Raw genomic sequence first — 22075 nt, forward strand, 5'->3', positions numbered from 1 at the left:
TTGCTCTAATTTAGAATCTGAACTACAGTTACTCTTTTGTAATCCTCCCCATCCCTGGGGGTTCCATTTCAGTTTATAGTCTAGGGGTGTTCTGAGCTCACAGAAGAGTCATATTCTGTTTCGACTGGAATAACTTCGATTAAAGGAAATTATTGATGCGTAAGTATTAATGAGTATTTTTCAAATTATGAAAGGAATCCTAGAAGTGTCTGATTTATGATTTACTACACTGAGGAAAGGGTAAGTCAAGACTTCTACGAGAATGAAATACACACACTACTTTTGCCTTTGCCGTCCATCTTGTACTGTTTGCACTATTATTCTGATTATTATACTGGTTTTTAAAACAGAAATATAAAACTATTTCCAACGCATCCACCCCAAGGGCTTTGTGTTTCATCAGTTTTCCCAGTCTTTTCCAGCTAGGTAAGCGTGTGCTGCCCTCTAGTGGACTGTGACATAAATACGTGTATGTGCTTTCAGTCAATAAATTAAAGGTACATTGGAAGGGGCTACATAGAGTTGCAGCTTAGTTGGGCTATGTGAATTCTTGCAGATGTTTGACAAGTGGAGTGCAACGGGCTGTTGGGGAGCCCAGAATCTGCCCTAACCCTCATAAAACGCCTTCAAATAACTTCCCCAAACAGCCGAGGGAAAAATTCACCACCATCTTTTAGCAGAAATTTTTTCTGTCACTGAATCTACGATAACAGAGTTGCAACGTGTCGGAAATAAAATGACCAGTGAGACCCCCGTGAGACGCTGACACTCTGATTCAGGAAGAACAAGGCGGTTGCCACCAGGAAAGGACACGGACAAGGGCACCTGAGTCAGCCTGGCTTGGAAATTTGATTCCACTTCCTGCTGCGGAGTTTGCATTTACCACATTGCTCCCGCCACAGCTTCTTGGCGGTCTCACACCCAGAAACCACCTAATTCCCAGTTGTCATTAACTTATGGGGAAGCGGCTTGTACTGGGGACAGTGTCAGCCATCGGATAGGCAAATAGAAGCAAGCGGTTTGTCATTTTCTCTTAGGAGTGAACAGTAAGAACATCCCCATTAACCGTTGTGACTCACGCTTGAGGAGAAGTCAGTAGTAATAATGTCCTTGCTAGTTTTATATCAACTTGACACAGTTAGAAACGCTTGGGAAAAGGGACTCTAGATTGGAAAAAAAAAAAGGCCTTCATAAGTTCAGGCAAGCACATGGTACCATTTTTAAAACGGTATTTAGTATGCTGGTTGGTCCTGTGCTCTATATTGACAGCAGGCTGAGCAAGTAAGTCACGAGGAGAAAGCCAGTCAGCAGCACCCCTCCATGGCCCTTGGTTCCTGCCTGGTCTGAGTTTCTACCTTGGCTTTCTTTCCTTGGTGAACTGTGGTCCAGGCCATGGAAGTCAAATACAGCCTTTCTTCCCCGTGCTGCTTTGATCATGCTGTTGTCACAGCAGTGCTTAACTGAACTGAGACAACAGTCTACAACTACTGCCCGAGTCAGAGGTAAAGATACCGAGAGAGTTACATCTGAATTAGAAGAGACAAGTCAGCTAGTGCCTCCCAGGGGCATATACCCTGCAGCTGCATGCTAGAGACAAGATCGAAACAGAACGAAACAAAGATTAAATGTTTAAAGGTTCAAGTCTTCCCTCACCTCTCGGTGCCTACCTGTGTTGCAGGGTAATTTAGAAAATCAGAAAGAAATGTACCAAAAACCTGGAAGTGGCCTGGATCCTCTAGAAGGGTGTAAGACATTTGCTAGTAAATTGGGGAGCCTAAACCAGGCTCAGTGTACAGAGAGCAGGAAATGCTCTTGTAAAGTCCTGTTGGCCATTGAAATGCTTAAGTCATCAATACAAAAGAACAGCTTGAAGGGAAAAAGTCGAGTGAACTTGGCCTATCAAATATCAGTAAAATTGTGCTCTGGTTTCAAATAGAAAAGTCTTCTGGGGAAACACAAAAACCAGCTGCTGAGAACAGTGGCCTCCTTTCGAAGTGTTTTATCTCTTGTCCTGTCTTGTAACTTCAGCAGAAAGGAGTTTATCTTCTAGGACAGTGCAAGCCCTGGGCAGGCTGCGGAGGCCATTTTCAGGGGGAGCGGAGAGAGATGGCCCAGTCTGTAGCTGCTAGCACTCTGTTTGCACAGACAGACCAGCCTTTGTCTGTAAAACAGTTAGGTCTAGAACAGGTCTAGGCTTCTCATCAGCATAAGTCACCAAAGTAGCAAAATATGGGCAGTTTACTGCTACGCTAGCTTAACAGAGGGCAGTTCTGTTCTCAACGAGAATACATGGAAACAAGTGTCCTCTTCTGCTGGCTTTCCGGGTGAGCAGAACATGACGGGTGGCACCTCTTAGCAAGGCTTCTCTGCATCCCCCTTTCAACACATGCACTGCTGGGCTGCTCTGCTCTTGGGTGGACTACTGAGCTGTTCTGTGAGTCCTGGTCTCTGCAGAGTAGAACTTGGAAAGCGAAACACAGCTGAACTGGGTTGGGGCAGGGGTGGGTGTGTCCTGCACCTTGCAGTAGCCCAGAGTTCCTGATATCTGACTGCTCATGGTATCTCTAGCCTCCCCCTCCACCCCCACAGTTGCCCAGTCAGCAGAGGACAAGCTATATCACCTCTAGCATTTATGGCAATGGTTTCCGAACCCTTACTTCTGTTTCAACTTCTGTGTTCACTACCAAAACACCACTCATGGGACTCTAAATTACTAAGGATAGACGTCTGGTTCCTTTAAGAAGGCAGCAGAAAGCTTGACTTGGCATTTTTTTCCTCCCTTCCCTCCACATAACTGGATGCATAGTACAGGCGTGGGGATGGGGCTGGAGAGCTTATATAGATTATATTTTCAGAGGTATTAGAAAAAACTCTTAAGATTGTATAACCAGAAATGAAAGAAACAGAAATGAGCAGAAATAAGCCAGGCAGGTAACCATAGGGAATGCCATGTCAGGTGAGGGAAGCAGAGCTGCGAAAGTCGCTCATAGAACTTTGCTATGACCGGAGCATTCGCAATCCATAATCCAAAACAAAACACAAATTGTTCCAAACTAAAAACTTTTGAGCATCTACATAGTGACGTGAGCAGAGAGCCGCGTGCTGTGACTTTTTCCTGTACGAAGTCACTATAAAAACATTGTATACAGTTGTCTTTATCAAGGTAGATCCACAACACAATTAAGCTTCAACCTGAAGGAGAAGGAGGAAGAAAGACAGATCCAGACTCACTGGCTTTTGCTGGGCAGTTAAGCCCTGAGCAGGCTGCCAAGGCTGGTGGGCAGAGGAGATCAGAAGTCAAGTGGATGGCTAAGTACTCCCTAAAGGGAGAGGAGCAGTTTGGAAAGAGCTGGCTGTGTATCTTGGGACCCTAATATGACAGGGACCCTAATAGGACAGCCTGATCAAGATTTAGGAAAACCCTCCAATCCCGAGAGGCAAAGAAGGAGGGACTTAAGCATCTGGGGACGTAGGCAGAGACTAGGAAAAAATCCTTGAGCAGAGGGTGTCGGGGGGAATGGTTACTTTCTTCTCCACACGTCAACCTCCTACCTGGAAAATCAAAGTCTCCCCACAGAATGTCAAAGAAGCACTTCGACTACACAAAAGATCCTAAAACAGGAAAGGGAAGGCCACAAAAGAGCTAGAAGACCTAGCCAAATAATAAACACTGAAAACGTTAAACTGAGAGGCACTGGGGAAACAAGGGAAAAGGCAAACACTAAAACAAGGTCTGGGGGGGGGGGCGGGCGACCAGAAAGAACCAATGTGCAGGAGGAGCCGAAACCCTCTCCTCTGCCCAGGACCCTTTGGCTAATTCTGGTTTCTCAGCCACACTCACCTCTTGGTAGCCATAGCTCTTGGCTTACTCTTATCTTGCTCACCCAGACTCCTGTCTTGATTCCTGCTGATTTCAACACACAAGTGGCTGATCCTTGCACTGCTCCCGAGAGTGCACGCTCCAAGAATATGTCACATGTGTGCTTCCTCCACAGCTCCAGGGCCATGCCAGGCACATCACTTACAGCCATTCTGGGCATCCGCTTCCCCTCCGGCATGCTGACTCCACGGCCTACTTGGTGTCAGCCCTGTTTCTTCTCTCCTTGCTCTTCAGCGGACTTTTGACAGAATGCACACCCCATGGTCTGTCCCTGTATCTGCTCTCCCTTGCACACATCCGCCAGCTTACCTATCGCTGACACACCTGCAGCCATGCCCCCTCTGCCTCTGCGCTGCCACTGAGAACCTCTGCCCCGACCCTTGTTCTAACCGTGGTAAAGGGCTATCTAACCTGGAACTGGCCTCTTCGTACCTCTAATACATCAAGGGAGCTGCCATCTAAACAGTCCACGCTATGGCCTTCCCCATTGAAAACATTCCCAGATACTGCGAGACGCATTCTGCAAATTGTTTCAGTGATGAGTGTCATCTTAGCCACGAACTTCTCGGCAAACGTACCTGTTGCCTCCTTGTATGGGCAGCACCCCCTCCAGCACACGGTGTGCTTTTGTTACTGCTGTTGTTCAATTTAGTCTTTCCTTTGAGCTCAGTTACTCACCTCATTCTTTTCTCTCTTGAGGTTCACTCTACAGATGCAGGCATCTCTGTTTTACTCACTGGCAGAGCTCTAGCATCCAGACGCTCTAGCACACTGCAGATACTTCATAAACAGGGACAAGTGTCCAGACACACAAGTTACACTCTCTTACGATATGACATAATCTAAATGCATAGTGTTGTATGAACAGAGTCTCCCGAGATCCGACACAAACCTCCCGACAACTATATAAACTCGAGCAAGTAACTTAATCATCCCAAAACTAAATTTTCATCCCATAGACTCGACGGCAAAATCTGATAAGAACATTTTTAAAAAATACACGACAGATAATTCGAGGCACAGAATATACAATTTTAAAGGAGATCTTTAAATGTCCTGGTTAAGGTTAGGGAGATGGCTCGGTGGGTAAAATGTGTGCCACACACGCTTGAGACCCTGAATTCAAATCACTAGAACGGATATGAGCAAGCACAGTAGCACACACCCATTCCCCCAGTGCTCCTGTGCCAGGGTGGAGGGCCGAGACATGAGGCTCCCTAGAAGGTCACTGGGCAGCTGGCCTGGTTTACACAGCACAGCAAAAACACCATCCCAAGTGAGTTGGAAGTCAAGGACGGGTTTCTGAGGTTGTTGTCTTTGACCTCTACGCTATGGGACAATGCCTGTGCTTCCATACTTAAATACACACACACACACACACACACACACACACACACACACACACACACAATCATATACATACCATACACACACAAAATTAAAAAACTAAAAAATAAAATACTTGATTAGCAATTGCACATGCTACAATCTCAGCACTCTGGAGCCTGATAGGTTACAAACTCAAGACCAACAGAGGCCATATAGCACGAATCACTCTCAGAAAACAAACACCAAAAGAGCTTAGATTCCTTCTGGGAAGACATCATAACTAAGATCACGAGATGCTTCCTGCCCGGCCTGCTTCCTACCTGTGCCTGCAGCAAGGCAACAGTGAGTTCCCTGGTGAACGGGCCTCAGGAGGACTTTCCTAATGGCTCTAAGGGAGAGCAATGGTCCATGGGTTTCACTCAGACCTTGGTGATGTCCTTTGACTTAAAAGGGGATGAAGACAACCCCCCCCCCCATACAGAAGTTAAGCGGTCATAACTCACGTCACTAATTCATTACCTTAGACATGGTTTCTTCACTGGCCATGATAACTATACTATAGAGGGAAGACTATGGACAATAAATATACCAAACCAAACAGTGTTCATGTCCCATGTGGACTCTTTCAAAGTAACTAAAAGTATCAACTACATTAAAAAACAACAACTCTGTTTGGTGTACACACGAAGGGCAATTACTCCGTAACGAAAAGTACTGCTCAGGAAGGGGTAAAGAACAAATGAGCAGACAAGTTCATAAAGAAGCCAAAGAGATGAGGACAAGTATGGTCAAAATAATTCCAAGAAACAAAAACTAGTCAGTTTCAAGCAACCAAACGCATGTGGGACCATTGCCCAACTAACCACAAACTGTAATTTCATAAAAGGGAAACAACACTGTGATCCAACCAGTCACTGGGCAGAGTTATGTTCATGGTAAATAAGGCTAAAAATAACTGTAATTATTTAAGTAAATGTCGCATGTTGTGCAGTCATGGGGATGCTGGTCTTACGGACAGCATCACTTTATCCATGTAGGTCTTCAAACATGAATTCCTGGAGACAGCTATGTGTCAAGATCCCCAACTCATAGACGTTCACTCTTGGGGTAAAATTTTCATGAATAAAGGATTGTTAATAAATAGATATAACATCCACAAATGAAACACACAAAGCTAACAGATGCAGGAGAAAAAGTAAATAATAAAAAAATACCCATTGAATATTATAATCTTATACTCTTAAATTTTTCGTATACTTTGATGGCTGAGATATTCAAACCTTTCTCTCAAAGACTAACATTTTAATGGGAGGAACACAGGGGCAAATAGCAATTAAATTTCGATTTTTCTGATACAAGGCATTATAGAATCAAAGGGAGATGAAATGGAAATGATCAGAGAACAGTCAAATAAGACATCACTTAGGAAACGGACTGAGATCACCTGAATACCCCAAAGGAGCTATCGGAAAGAAATGCAGGTACAAAGGCTTTCTCAAAGGTGACAAAGGATTGCCCCAGGAAACTGCCAAAAACCCTGAGGTGGACGATGGGTGGAGACGGGTTAGACAGATGTGTGAACAGTGGCTCACAGTTCATTGCACGGGCCAGGAAAATCACAGCCGCGTTTTAATCTGGGTGTGACATGTGCTCACGGTTTTAACGTCTGCCTTGTTTATGTGTTTATGTGGAGAATATAAGTTATACAGGAAAGGGGCCAGAGAACAAGGTGCAGGCTGCTGTCATCTGAAGAACGGTGTGGATCTGGTGGCCACAAATGAAGTGAAGAGGACAAGAGGGCAGGTGGAACCAGCCGGCTGTGCAGCTCTGTGCACCTCTGTGCACTTAGACTGGATCCAGGAAGGGGAGTTTCCCACATTACAAGGTAGGATAGAAACCAAAGGGAAGAGAGTTCATGCTCGGGGCATTAGCCAACAGATGGTTCACACCCAGGAAGGAGAGAGAGTTCCATGAAGCACCTCAGCCACTGACTGAGAATGTGGTGTACAAATTAAGTAAGAAGGGTGAACTCCCTCCTCCAAGAGCAGTCCCGCTCTACCCTATAAGACAAGTTGCCAGAGAGAAGAAAAGTTGCCCTTCTCCCTGAGGCGCCCTTGGATAAGAGATATTCTCCTACCTATATCTGGACTGTGTCAAAGGTTTGGGCGTGAGAAAACTATGACACCAGAGCTACTGGTATTCAAGGGGTAAATAATCTCAGCCACTTGTTGTCAAATGTGACAGCGGACATGCTCACTTCATGGGACTGGAGTCCTTTTTAGAGAAAAGCCTGCTCTGGTGCCGAGGACAAAAGTCAAGAGACTCGCTTCCCTTTTGTGCAGTCATGTGTTCAGAGGCAAAAACAAGCGTCCTGTCACCAGACTGAAACACATTCCACCCCCAACAACAAAATGACCTATATTTTAAAAACTATTTTTATTGATCCTGTGAGGATTTCAGACTATGTATTTTGACAAGACTCACTCCCGTGGTTCCTCCCAGAACCACTCAACTTAAGAACCTACACTTTTATAGAAACTTCTTACTGCATTTCAGAGTCCTAAGAACCTTAAGGGGCCAGGAGCTAAACAGAGATTCTTACGATCAAACAGGGACAGTGAGTGTGAATGGTTACTGAACAGCACGGAGACACCGTGGGTCTTTTAAAATTCCATCAAGGTTACACTTAATGAGATAGTTGAATCTATGGGAGATAGATGCATGAGGGGGGAGGGAAGGAGGGAGGGGATTCAACACAAAACATGTTTCCATTATTTTCTTGTAACATTTATAGCAAAGGCTCAAACTTTTACCTAGTACCTTCCCAGAGAGCACCAGAAAACACACATACACAGAAAGGCACATTTAATATTACAAAAGCTTTAGCAGAAATGTCTCTACTAAAATTCTGATGGGAAGGTTTTTTTTCTTTTTCCAGTTATCTGCTGTTTATTTTGTGTATGTGAGTGTTTTGCCCACACATATGTGCACCGTATATTGGGGGGGTGGGTGGGGCTGGGCAGCAGATGAGGGTGTTACACCCCTTGGAACTGGAGTTACAGATGTTTGTAAGTGGGGACTGAATCCAGCCCTCTGTAAGAGCAGCAAGTATTCTTAACTACTGAGCAGCCTCTCCAGCCCCATAACAAGAAGGTTTTGTTACCCATGTATTTCGTTAGTTAGTTCTTAGCCACTTCAGATTTTCCTTAAAAACAAAAAATACTTAAATACCAGAGTTTTCTTTTTTTATTCAAAATGTTATCCTTTGGCAACTCACACATGTCTGTAATTTCTATGGCTGTTCTCTCTTTCCCCTCACCTTTCCTTTGTGCCCTTGCAGCCACACTTCTTCACAAATCTCCTTCCCACACTTTTTATTTGGTCCCACAGAATGTGACTAGGCCTATCTGTGTGACCCTAGGTTTGTAACTACCCATTAGTGGCAGAGAGTTAACTATAACAACTACATAAGGGAAATTTTTTTGTCAAACACAGTCAACTGTCCTCAGTTCTATTTATTAATTTTCTCCCATTCTTAATTCAGCTAATTCCTGCATGACTCACTCTTGAAACATTTACGCCAATAACTCCCATCTTTTAGTATCAGAAAACACCTCCTAACCCTGGTGGTACTCTAGCCTAGTGGTGCTCAAGCTATGGGCCACAGATCATACATGTTTGGGGGCGACAGATCAGACATTCTGTATATCAGATATTTACACCATGATTCATAACAGTAGCAAAATTGCAGTTATCAAGTAGCAGGAACGTACTTTTATGGTTGGGGGTCACTGTGCCATGAGGAAGGGTGTTAAAGGGTCGCAGTGTTAGGGAAGTTGAGGAGCACTGCTCTAGTTGCTCTTACAAATGGCTGTTTCCATTATGTGGCTTTGTAAATAGCACATAAGTCCCTTGACAAATGGCCTCTTAATACCAAAACCCGCACACAGGACTCAGGCTGGGATCTGGCTTTATAATGTTGGGAGAGATTATAATCCAGCCCATAATACCCAAGAAACCACATTCTAGAGAAGAAAGAGCTGGCTCAAGCTCATGCTCGCCTATGCTAACCCATACTGAAATGTACGTGTGCACACATACAGACACACAGACACACACAGACATACAGACACAGACACACAGACACACACACAGACACACACACAGATACACAAGCACACACATACACACAGACACACACAGACATACAGACACAGACACACACACAGACACACAGACACACACACAGACACACAGACACACAGACACACACAGATACACAAGCACACACATACACACAGACACACACACACAGACACACACACACAGACACACACACAGACACACAGACACACACACAGACACACACACAGAGACACACACACACACACACACACATACACACACACACACACACACACACAGAGCTTGCTGGATTACAGAATGCTCTATGTTCACTGAATTCCCTAACAGCTATGTTCACAGAAACCTGACTCAAATTAGAAATGCAAATTAAGCCACAATGAGATAAGAATGTTGCTGAAATGGATTAAACTCTAGGCTGTTCTCGTTGGCAAGGATATGGAGCTATGTCAGCGCTGACACTGCTGGAGGAAGGGAGCACTTCAGGAAGCTTTTCTTTGTCTACTAATGCAGACCATGCACAAATCCTGATACCCACCAACCCAGGAACAGATGCAGCATCGCTCCTAACCGTAAAGCATGGAAACAAAACAGGCAAAAGCCCTGGGAAAGACGTTGACAGTATTAAAGGAAACTGGCGTAAATGTCTGAATAAGGACTACTTACTATAAATGAAAACGAATGACCTATTCCACACCGATGAGTCCCACAGAGTCGAAAGAGCTCAACACAAAATAAAACACACTTATTAACTTGATCAGATGGAGCTTAAGAATCATGTAAATTAATTAGTGAAGCTAAAAATGCACGGTGACGGACACGGAGGGAGTATGAGCCAGCGAAGAGCTCTGGGCTCGGAGTGCACCCTGAGATCTGCACAGTATCTGGGCTGCACACTCCTCACGGGCACTACTTAGCAATAAACGTAGGCCAGCTTTTAAAGACGCAAAAATGTTACGCTGAAGATCTCAGTACATTCCTTCTGCTCCTCAAAAGTACAAGCTCTCGTTGTGTGTTCTAAAAACATTTTTCTATGAGGTCTTTGGGAAGAAGTTTGCGTGGCCTGTGTAAAAGTGTCCTTCTCTAGTCAGCCCACAGATGCTCACTGACCTCCTACATCACAGGTAGGACTTGACTAAGGACGGTAGAAGGTAATGACTGGGTAGCCCAATTCCAGATACTCTAATAAAAATGCTACTTTTGAACATGAACTCAAGCTTTGAGAAAATATCATTTCTGAGGTGCATGCTGAGCTTCTAGACCTAGGACATAGCAACTCTAACCTTCTGGGAACAGCTGTCAGAAACCTTGAGCTAAGAAGGACTAGACACCCTGTCAGGCCTGGGACAGACAGCATGGCCTTAGGGCACAGGCACAGTGGGGAGGGCTGGCAGCACCGATTTCTTACCAGCTCTGCTAATGATCAGTAGTCTACACCAAGAGATGAAAATGTCTGCTACGTCGTTTTAACGTCCCCTATTGGATTCACGAGGTGGTCCATCACGTTCTGGCTTGTCCCATCCTGACTTGTCATTTCAAGGTCGGATTGCCGCTTTGATGTAAGTAATAAATATTTATGATCTGCAGCATATACGTGTAAACACTTACCTAAATAGTCTACTTACTGTTACTTACGTCACTGCCGTAGTGTAAATGGTTACTATTGAAGCAGATTTAGAACAGTACCCATTCTCTTCAATAAAAAATGATTTAACAGCAATAACCCTGAACTTTAAAATACTGTTTCAGAGCCAAGGACTCTGGAGACACAGTTCAGTGGCAGGACACTTGCCTCACACGCATGAGGCCCTCAATCCAACACCCACTACCCCAGGGGGTTAAAGTTCATCTCTCTTAGGCTTTGCAAAGTAGATGATCAGAATACTGGTAAAAGAAAACAAATATGTATTCTTGCTATTGGTTAATCTTGACTTCCGCTTAATTAAAAAAAACCTGTTGTTTTCTTCTTTGGCACAAAATAAACTGCAAGAGTTAATATTCATGTAAGTCTTTATTTGTTTGTTTGTCTGATCAAGACTAGCGCGAACGTAAACGGTCCCTTAACAGGTCCAGGAAGCCCGGAGTTCTGCTTGATCAAGACACCCACCTCTAGCTACCTTACTTACCCTCCCGAGACCCATCTATACAACCAGGTCATCTGCAAGGTCACAGACTTAAAAGATGCGAACGTGAACGTTGTGTCAAAGGAAGAACTTACCTATGGTGCAGAGCCCTATTCTGTCGCACCCTTCTGTATTAATAGTTTCGTCAGACTGGGAAAAGGAGAAGTGAGATTTCACACTTCTGCCTTTCGGTTCCACAGGTTTCTACGCAGCTCCTATCAGAGTGGTAAGCTAGATTTCTACCAGCCACTTAGTTCCCCTCTAAACCTCTTTTCATTCGGACACTGAACGCTAGAGTCAGAAAACATGCACAGCAGAGCTGGCCGCAAAGTCGTGACCAATCTCAGGTTTGCATCAACCAACCAAACTTCTTCCTGGATGGCACATTCCCGTTCCAGTTGTTCAAGCCACACACACACCCATCTCCTCCTTCCCTCCCCTTATCTGATGCCTTTTCTTCAGATTGCACTTACAGGCAGACACACTCAGAAGAGGATGACACCACCCCGTCCCCATATCACACCTGCTTCACCTTGCAGAGTGAGTGAAAGGCAAGCTGTTCTCTAGAGCAATGGTTCTCAACCTTCCCCACATCGCGACGTTGAATACAGTTGTGGTAGTTCCCAACCATAACGTTATTTCGTCGTTGCCAATTCATAACTGGAATTTTGCTACTGTTATGAATCTCAATCTCAATATCGACATTTTTCAGTAGTCTTAGACAATCTCTGTGAAAGGTTCATTTGACCCCTCAAAGGGTCGTGAGCCACGTTGAGAACAGCCGCTCTAGAATGGTACATTTCCTCCCCTCTGGCCTTGAAAGATTTCTTTTACAATTGTACAATTTTAGAATTTCCCTTTTGTAATGGAAAAATGAAACCCCTTCTCTGACCATAATCTTTGCTGGTGGTGGTGGTGGCTCATGCCTTGAATCCTAGGCAGTGAACCAGGAGAAAGCAGAGAGGAACTTGGAAAGGACCCGAGGTAAGACAGACACTGAAAGTGAACAGAGAGAGCCAGGGTGGTGATGGTGTCGCACACCTTTACTCTCAGTGCTCAGGATGCAGAAGCAGGCAGATCACTGTGAGTTCAGGGCCAGTCTGGTCTACAGAGCGAATTTCAGGACACAGAGAAACTCTGTCTTGAAAACAAATAATGCATCTTATTTCCAGGAAGCTACTTCATCTGGATTTTGTTCTGGTCGCTCAAACTCTTCCTGTTTCTTTCCTCTTGGCGTCCAGAGTTTCCCTCTCTCAATCCCTTTTTCCTAATCTTTCGGGCTTAACTCACATTCAAGGTTTTAAGTGCCAGCTGTGCTACAATCCCAAATTCCATATCATGGTATGGACGCCAACTTCCAAACTCATGCATCTCAACAGTCTGGTATCTCCTGTAGACATCCAAAAGGCATTGCAAGATTTACTTGACCGAGGGTGAAGGGATCCAGTGGTAATGTACTTCCGAGAGAACTCTTATAAAAATGAAAACACTTACTAGAAAGAAACAAAGTCCTCCCCAACTAGTCCTGGACTTAGCCTGTCTCACCCAGTTCATACTTGCAACCACCCTGCTCCAGTGCTGTGTACGCAGGCCCCTTCCCTATCCTTCCAGGCTCGCCCTTGTGGACCTGCTCTGGCACCTCCTGCCTCTGGCTCTCTTCATGGTCTCTCTTCCCCACTGACACATGACAAAGTCTCCCTCAATGGACCTCTGAAGGGCATTATATGCCCCCTCACTCTCCTAAATCTGTTCTCTAAGAAGCAACTGAGGGATCCCTTCAAAGGGCAGATCTGACTGTGTCTCTTCTTACTCTTTGGGTGATTTCCACTGCCTTAGTAGAGTGAAATCTAAACTCAGTCCCCACAGAGCAGACAAAGCTCTGGGTAACTCATCCATCCCCCTCCCCACACCACACCCGGATTTCCCCTCTGGCTACTCTAGCTTTGGACGTGAGGCTTGTTTGTTCTCTTTCTCTTCTGAGCAATTCAAGCTCTAGACTGCTTTGGGGTGTTTACTGCTGGATCCCCTTCCTGTGACTTGCTCTGGTAGCTCTCTCTGCCAGCCAGGCCTTCCTCCTTCTGCCTCCAGGGCCCAGCTAAGCGGTAAAGCGCCCAGCTGCTCTCACATCACTTTCTGTCTGTCTCCTCACAGGATGCTGTGTTGCTTGTTAAGTGCTTCCACCTGTAAACTTCCAACTGTAAACTACAGAAAGCAGGACCCGGTAGACTTATTTACGGCTACGTTCACATTCTCTGGAACAGAATCGAAGGTGTCATAGATGCTCAAAGAACTACTGCAGAATGTGGCAAACCAGAGCACCACAATTAAAAGTCACGTGGTCTGAACTATCCTCACAAGATGTAAATTTCTGAATAAATGATCTAGGAATCATCTGACTACTATTTCTAGTCATTTGGCAACAATACCCCATCCCCACTTTAGCTGGGGGCCTAACTTCCAGAAGCTTTGAACTTGTGTGGTGGCCCTAATGGACAGAATTTTGCATATCTGAAGAGAGTGACTGGACTTTTTCTTAACATATTAGTCTTCACTCAAAAATATTTTAATTATAGGGCCATGCACATGTTAGCTAAGGGTCCTATTACTGAACTATATCTCTATCCCTCCTTTTGATTTTTGAGACAGGGGTCTCACTAAGTTACTCAGGCTGGCCTTAAACTTCCTCAGTAGCCCAGGTAAGCCTTGAACTTGTAATATTCTTGCCTCAGTCTTCTGAGTATCTGAAATTATAGGCCTGAACAATGAGGTTCAGCGTGGTCCTATCTCAAGAATTGTGGACATGGGATACTTGGGGAAGCTCTCTACATAATCCAGTATTGCTGTAGGTAATAATCGGGTTGTTTATTTGGCTGTTATCCACAATGTAGTACTGAGCCTTGGCTCTGATTGTCACTTCTTATCTGGCTGGAACAACTGATCTCTTTCTTAGCAAGCGAAGTCTGAGTTAAACCAGTCCTTTCCTCCTTCTAGTTCAAGCGGCCACCGTCTCCAGCTTGTAGTGTCTGCTGCTTACCGCATCTCTAATCTCAGAGTGCTACAGTCACTCCTTAGCCTCCTGAACTCCTGGCACTGTTTAAGAAGAGAAGCCAAGAGACCTATCTACTTTGGCACCCTTTCTTACAAAAGGACTTGATTTCCACATGTAGAAACTGAACAATAAGCTCCCTTAAATTTCACACAAGGGAGTACATTCGTCTGAGGCCAATCAGCAACATCCAGACAGCCAGCAGCAAGGGAGCCATGGAGAGATCAGAGAAATCTGCAGCCAGGAGATGCTGGAGTCATTGTCTCCATGGGGCACTCTTAACTGCAGCCATGAACAGCATGACACTCAATGTTACTCTTTTCTGGTTCCCCTGAGGGTAGCCAAAGAAAACACTACTCCAAATCAGAGCAGTCACCAGTGCCTTCTAGAACCATCTATACTGTAATTTTATTTCCTTTACCTTCAAAGTACATTGGCATCTCATTTAAATCTCTTGGATAGAATAGTATTGAGAGGCCAACGATTAAATTTAAAATATGGTAAGATCATAAGAAAGCATTCTGCATTTTGGTAGTATGTTAGCTTGTTGGTAAGGCTGACATATAAAAGAGTTTTAACATGCGGTCAACAAGTTCTGGGGTCCCATACGGTGGAACCTTTATTCCCAGCACTCCAGAGGCAGACACAGGTGGATCTCTGTGAGTTGGAGGCCAGCCTGGTCTGCATAGCAAGGTCTGGGCTAGGTATACTTAGTGAGATCCTGTCTCTAAAGGAAAAAAATAGAATTTTGGCAATTTCTTAATGTCAAAGCACCTACAGAAGTATGGCTACAGTATTCTAGAGTGTGCGTTTATCTGTGATTCAGGAATTAATACCTAAAATCTATATGCATATGAAAAAACATATACATGTACATGTGTATGTGCTGAGGGGTAAATGCCACGTTGGCTCTGACGGTTTGCTGTGTCTGTAATAAGGGAAGTTCATGGGGGAATCTACAACGTCTTCCATAATACCTCGCTCAACAGATTAAAATGCCCCATTCTGCCATGTTTGAATGTCATGCTGAGGCTTGAGTCCCCAAAGTGCATTAGGATTAGGGTTGGTTAGGGTTGGGGTTAGGGTTAGGGTTGGCTAGGGTTAAGGGTTAAGGTTCATTAGGCTTAGAGTTAGAGTTAAGGTTGGCTAGGGTTAAGGGTTAAGGTTCATCAGGCTTAGAGTTAGAGTTAAGGTTAGCGTTGACTAGGGTTAGGGTTGGAGTCAGGATTAGCATTAGGATTGGTTAAGGTTAGTGTTAGCATTTTATTTAAGCTCCGCCCCACAGTTACCTGACAACAGTCAGGTGTGCCTGACTCACTATAAAAGGGGCTGCTTTCCTGCTCTGCTCTCTCTTGCTCTCTCCTTCTTGCTCTTGCTCTGTCCCCATCCCTTTCCCCCTCTCTCCCTAATCCCTTCCCCTCTCTCTCCCCAGTCACTTCCCCCTTCTCTCCCCAGTCCCTTCCCCCTTCTCCCCCCAGTCCCTTCCCTCTTCTCTCCATGAGCTTATGGCTGGCCTCTAGTCCTCTACTTCACCTTTCTCCTCCTCCTCTTCCTCTTCCTCCTCCTCTTCCTCTTCCTCTTCCTCCTCCTCCTCCTCCTCCTCTCCCTCCCCACCCTCTCTCTGCCTTTCTCTGCCTCTACTATCATCTCCCCTCCCCTCCCCATGCCCTGAATAAACTCTATTCTACACTATACCATCCTGTGGCTGGTCCCTCAGGGGGAAGGGATGCCTCAGAATATGCCCATGGAGGCACCGCCTCCCCCCACACCTTACCACACATCCACCAAAAACATATCCCCTCTCTCTTTATCTTTTTATAAAAACAACATTTATGGCCAGGGGCGGGGTTAGGGTTAGAGTGGGTTAGGATGGCACTGAGAGGTGATTAGTATATTTCTAGGTCACAGAACTAGACTGGTCTTCATGAAGGTGACAGTCATTTTGGTGAGTGTGGCTGCCTCTCCTTTTTCTCCAGCTTCCCTTCCCCATGTGACGTGTCCAGAGGTCATCAGCAGAAGACGGGATGCTGAGCTGCGCTCCTGCTTCTAAAACGGTGGCTAAATGCCATACTCCTTATAACTTGTCCACCCCTGTGCATTTTGTTATGGCAACAACGACCAAAACCTTAAATACCTGCTTAGTTCTTTCCTGCCTCTTTTAATTTTATAGCACATACTCGAGAGTACAAAGTCAATCTGAGCACTATCTATTCATATTTTATTCCTAATAAATATTCATCTTTTGAGCTCTTAGTAGTGCTTACTGGATCTTAACCTCTGAGGCTAAGCCAACAGACCTCAACGTCAATATCCAGATGGTCTTAGAGCAACTATAAACACCGACCTGTAAATCTTTATTTCATTAAAGAAACAACGCAACTCGGGCCTGTGCGAGCGAGCACCCTGCCCCTCTATTAAACCACCTCGATTTACTCTAGAGCGTTCTAACCACTTCAGTGGTGTTCTTATCATGCTCCTCCCTCCCTTTTCCCTTAATTGCTAATGCTGTATCAACTACCACCAAGTTCAACTAAGAACTGAGGTCAGCAAGGAAGTCCATTTGGAACTGCACTCACAGCACTGTGTGATCTTTTGGATGTTAGAGGAGATGCGTTGCGCCAGCTGGGCAGGGTCCCCACCAATCCCCGGAGTGTAAGACATGGCTGGCTGGATGACTGGCCGATTTCATCAGATGCAAGCAGGCTGTCGGGTTTTCTAGGAGTCACCTAAAAGAACATCGAAGTTGTACAATCACATTTTTTAAAGTTATTGGTGTACATTTCCCAAATAATATAATATCCTAATAATATATAATATAATATAATATAATATAATAATTATAGGGTTGAAAGGGGGAAAATCACTACTGCTATTTTCTAGAAAGCATTTATAAAACAAACACATACATTGTATATCTGGGTATGATCAAGACAGAGAACAAAGGCTTAGATGCAAAGACCAATCCAATCAGGCAGATCTAGAACACGTGGAAAAGGCAAATGTTATCTATCAAATAAAGAGGAAGTTCATGGCCAGCTCCAGATCAAATGCTTCACAGCTGGTATCTGTGGGAAGTGACCCAGAAAGGGAGGAGAGGAGTCACCCAACATTTACTACACATCTGTGAAATGGAGATGCTCCACACTGTCTAATGTAACGTCACAGCCTCCTCTTTAAAGTCCTCTGTGTTTTGTTCTTTTGAGCGAACTGTGGCTTACAGCTGGTCCAAAGTAACAAAAGCATCCACTGATGAAGGTGAGATTTAAGCCCAGGGTTCAGATTCCAAAGTTACCCATGTTTGCTAACACTGAGAATAAATTCCTCGGGAAGAGCAAGAGTCTTGGTTTCCAGGTCTAGTCTGACCATAACCCAATACAACAACCACTGAGATTTCCAACAGAGAAAGGTGCCAGGTTACTAAAATCTGATTATGCTCAGGTCTCAGGCTATACACACAGCTGCTACACTGCCCTGCTTAGAGAACATGCTAAAAAGTGAAACATGCATGTATGTGCTACGCTGATATAATTAAATGACATTTTTGATGCAATGTTGGGCTGAATCTACAAACAAGGAGCCAAGTGTAGGGGAGGCAGAGGGACACTGGGAAGAAACACAGCAGCTGAGCTGGGACAGCTGGCTCTGTTATGCCTGGACAGCAGACAGTCTCGGGAGCTCTAGGATCTCCTCCACTTGCACTCCTCGATCTACACGCACCAGGTCGAGGATACAGAGTCAACCAACTTAATTAAAAGCCAAGTCAAAGAGTTAACTAAAGCTGGGCCCCCAATGACAGTGTAGCAGGAATAAACTCCCTCCCAGGAAAAATCTAGGTGTGGTGTTCTATACCTGCAACCCCAGCACGGGAGTCACTAAAGCACAAGGACCTCGAGTTCAAGATCAGCTGAGGCCTGGAGAGCCAATTACCCTGACGACACTGTATGCAGACTACGAACCAACTGTATCTTTAAATATTTGAGCATTCAGTGTGTGTGTGTGTACACATGCTACTGTGAGTGTGTCAAGATCAAAGAACAACTTTAAGAGCTGGTTCTCCCCTCCCACCATGTGCGTCCTGGAGATAACCTCAGGTCATCAGGCTGAGCAACAAGGACCCTTACCTGCTGAGCCTTCTTGCTAGCCCCATCCTGTGAATTATATCGTAATAAAGATATTTTTAAAATACAATTCATATACCATACAACTGCAGCCATTCAAGTCATATGATTCGATGGTCTTTAATGTGTTAACAAAGGTCTGTGACAATGGTGTGACTTTTATAATGCATATTACTCCGAGAAGAAAGTTCCTTCCCATCATTTTTCATCTTTTGTTTGTCCCCAACCTTTCAGCCATTGGAACCATTAATCCACCTGAATGGTTTTCTATTTTGGATGTTTCACATGAGTGGGATCATGATATGTGTGTGTGTGTGTGTGTGTGTGTGTGTGTGTGTGTGTTTTCTCTGTGACTGACTTGTTTCTTCTCCATGTATTTTCAAGATCCTTGTAGGAGCTGTGTGAGTACCTCAATGCCTTTTATTGACATATAATATTGTTCTTAATGGATAAAGACAATTTCTGTCAGCTCAGGGGCATCTTTCTGTCAGTCAGTCAAGCTTCCAAAAAGACCCTTGGTTTACAGTCAACATAGACACCCTGTGAATAACTCCTTCCTGTAACCATGGGTACAAATAAGTCTCACATCCCTACCTACAGAAGGCACCTTTAATATTCAGTCTCAGTCTCTCTCTCTCTCTCTCTCTCTCTCTCTCTCTCTCTCTCTCTCTCTCTCTCTCTCCCCCCTCTGCCCCCCATTCTTTGAAGTTACTAGCACTCATCACCTGCTTGTTCAGTTGCTAGGATAAGTGGCAACCAGAAAAGCTCTACCTTGGGCGAGATACTTAGCATCTGGGCCTCCTGCCAGGATCAAAATAAGATAATGGGAGCAAGTGCTTTTCTCCTATACACAGAGGACAGGTCTGATGTGCTCCTGCACCTATGGGGCTCTCATCAGAGGCATATGGCCACAAACTCCCCTGAAACCTACACTCCCCACACACAGAGAGACTAATGTCAGGATCCGGTTCATTCCTGCAAAGCCTTCCAGCTTTCTCTTACCTCGCAAAATTCACACGCATACAGTGCAAACTTTGTCAGTGTTTTCTTTTAAAGGGATTTTTTTCCTTTCCATAATTTAAGTCAGACAGTCACAATCACAACCTGCTGTTCTATTCCCTGTAGTCAAGCAAACTGGAGAACGTGGCTGGTGGTGAGAAAAGTGGGCTTCACTCACTCTAAGGGCTTCCCCTCCTCATCTGTGCGTAACTGACCAGAGAAAGGGTAAGGAGATGACCACCACGGTCCTGTCTTGAGTGATGAGGGATCAGGAATCGGAGAAAGGGCTGAATTATTTCCTGCACATGGTGCCTTTTATGATTGTTTCTCTCAATCTCGAAAGCCTCTGTAGTAGGCATAACTACTCTTGTAGTTTTTGTTTTGGTTTGGTTTTTTTTTTTTTTTTTTTACAAAGAAACAGAGGCATCGCTGAGATGAGCAAAAGACTTAAACTCTCACAGTAAATCTGGGAGCTCATATTGTCGCAAACGCTAGACTAAACCCTAGTGCTTTCTGTAGAACAACTTAGCACAGGTGGACCAGGTCAACTACACGACCACGCTTGACACGTTTCTGCGGCCCGGGGGTAGTTTCTTTACAACAAGGAAACAAACTTGGACGGTGGTAACACCACTGAGCAGTACTCTCCCTTTCTGTCCTGTTCGGCTATGGTGACATTTTAAAAGAGACAAGTTGGCTCTTTAGATGTAAGACAAGTTAAGTGGGACAATGGCTAACTTTGCTGGAAAAAAAAATAAACATATAAATTCATGAATAATTATCGATAGATGACTCTGAGGTCTATTTTTCCAAGTGAGCTGATTGATTCTGTGTTTGTAAAGTGCCTGTGCTCTATAACCATCTGCAGGACGTAGCCTGAGCTGCAATGCCCAAAATTATTCTGTGTTGAAAACCTATTTGGAATTCCTTTCGCTCAAAATAATTATGTAGCTCTTCACCGCGCACCTGCACTTCCTGCAGACCAGCTGCTACTGACAGGCACTGTTAAAGTGAATTAAGGTAGATGAAAGCCACCCAGGCTACCTTTCAAGTGCTTGGAAACTAGATGGGGCCAGTAGCCAGTGGCTGGAACAGCTCACATATTCACTTCTCTCCCCGCAGAAAGCTCAATTGGCCAGCGTTCAACTCAACTTCTCAGTAATTATCTTTTTATGAAGATATACAAACACTGAGGTGAAAGAGGAGAGGCGGGGGCCAAACTGTAACACCCACGGTAAGGGCTGTCTCAAGATCGTGTCGAAAGTACAATCTAAAAACAAGCGAAGGGGATTTCGTTATAGATTCTTGAATGTAAAACACTACCCCGGAGTTACTCCTGGACATACCATCGTAGACTCTTAAAGGCTTCCGCTGAGCAGAGAACTGGCCTGAAATGTAGCCTGTTGAAATCGAATGGCCAGTTTCGCTTTTTAAATCATGAGTACCAGCATAAAACTATGAGCTTCCTCCCCCTTTACTCCCCTGGGTTTGTATTTGTGTGTGTGTGTGTGGTGAGTGCTGTACGGGGAGTATAAATCTTGGACAAAGTCTAGTCCCTAGTACTTGGTCTTGAATAAGTGTCTGAAGTGTGAATCAACAAGTGTACCCATATCCCAAGAACACATGCCCAGCCTGAGAGTAAATATTAACATTTCTAAAACACTGTTTCAGGTTTATTGCCACCTGGGCTTTTCTGGTGTCCCTTTTCTGTCTCTAGATGACCCTTCCCATGACACCCGCCCACCTAGTTCTTTCTCCCTGCAAGGTGTTATCACACACCAGAGACGCCGGATCTGAAATGAGCAGTCTCCACTACGGCTCTGTCAGTGTAACTTCTACTTCGAGCCATGCATCATCCTCAGGAGGTTGGACCACTCACACTTTGTTCTCAAGTCCTGACACAAGCAGGAGAGGAGTCATAGGACCCAATCAATGAACACGAGGGTGCTCCAACTCTCAGATGAGGATTCATCCACGAACTACTCAAGTGCGTCTTCACCCAGCTCCTTCATGGATCCAACCATTGTGCTACACTGTCTGCTTTCAGTTAATTCACCAAGCATTCTTTTTCTCCAGTTTCACACATTAATATTTCGAGTTACACTGAACCAGAGCAAAATTCACTCAGACTAAAGGGTGGGAGTTTTACCTAGTAGGACTATCAGACACTGCAGAAATATTACCTTGCAGTACTGGGGACTGAACCAGGGTTTTGTGCACACACCATTTAGTGGCATATAGTTCAACATTATTCAAAATTTTCCACCAGCACCATATGGATGCATTTGGGATCCTAATCAGAATTAGAAATGACTGCTAATCGGGAGCAGCATAAAAAGTGAGCTCGCTGAAGGGAAAGCACCCAGAGGTCAATGAGTTAATACTGTGTTATATTAACTTCCCCAGACGCTGGGAAACTACAGCCTTATTCTTAGCA

General features: G+C 44.7%; 1 protein-coding gene across 6 annotated transcripts in view; it reads right to left on the bottom strand.

Moving 5' to 3' along the window:
• Stx7 (syntaxin 7) overlaps positions 1 to 22075 on the bottom strand; it is a 107314-nt gene that overhangs the window by 17864 nt on the left and 67375 nt on the right. For all 6 annotated transcript variants that reach the window (XM_087586298.1, XM_087586296.1, XM_087586285.1 and 3 more), the window contains 1 exon segment: positions 17098 to 17247. In XM_087586298.1, the coding sequence (XP_087442424.1) occupies positions 17098 to 17182 (85 nt within the window). In that variant the 5' untranslated portion in view covers positions 17183 to 17247.

Source organism: Rattus norvegicus, chromosome 1 (genome assembly GCF_021556685.1).
Source record: "Rattus norvegicus strain SHRSP/BbbUtx chromosome 1, alternate assembly SHRSP_T2T, whole genome shotgun sequence".
Lineage (NCBI taxonomy): Eukaryota > Metazoa > Chordata > Mammalia > Rodentia > Muridae > Rattus > Rattus norvegicus.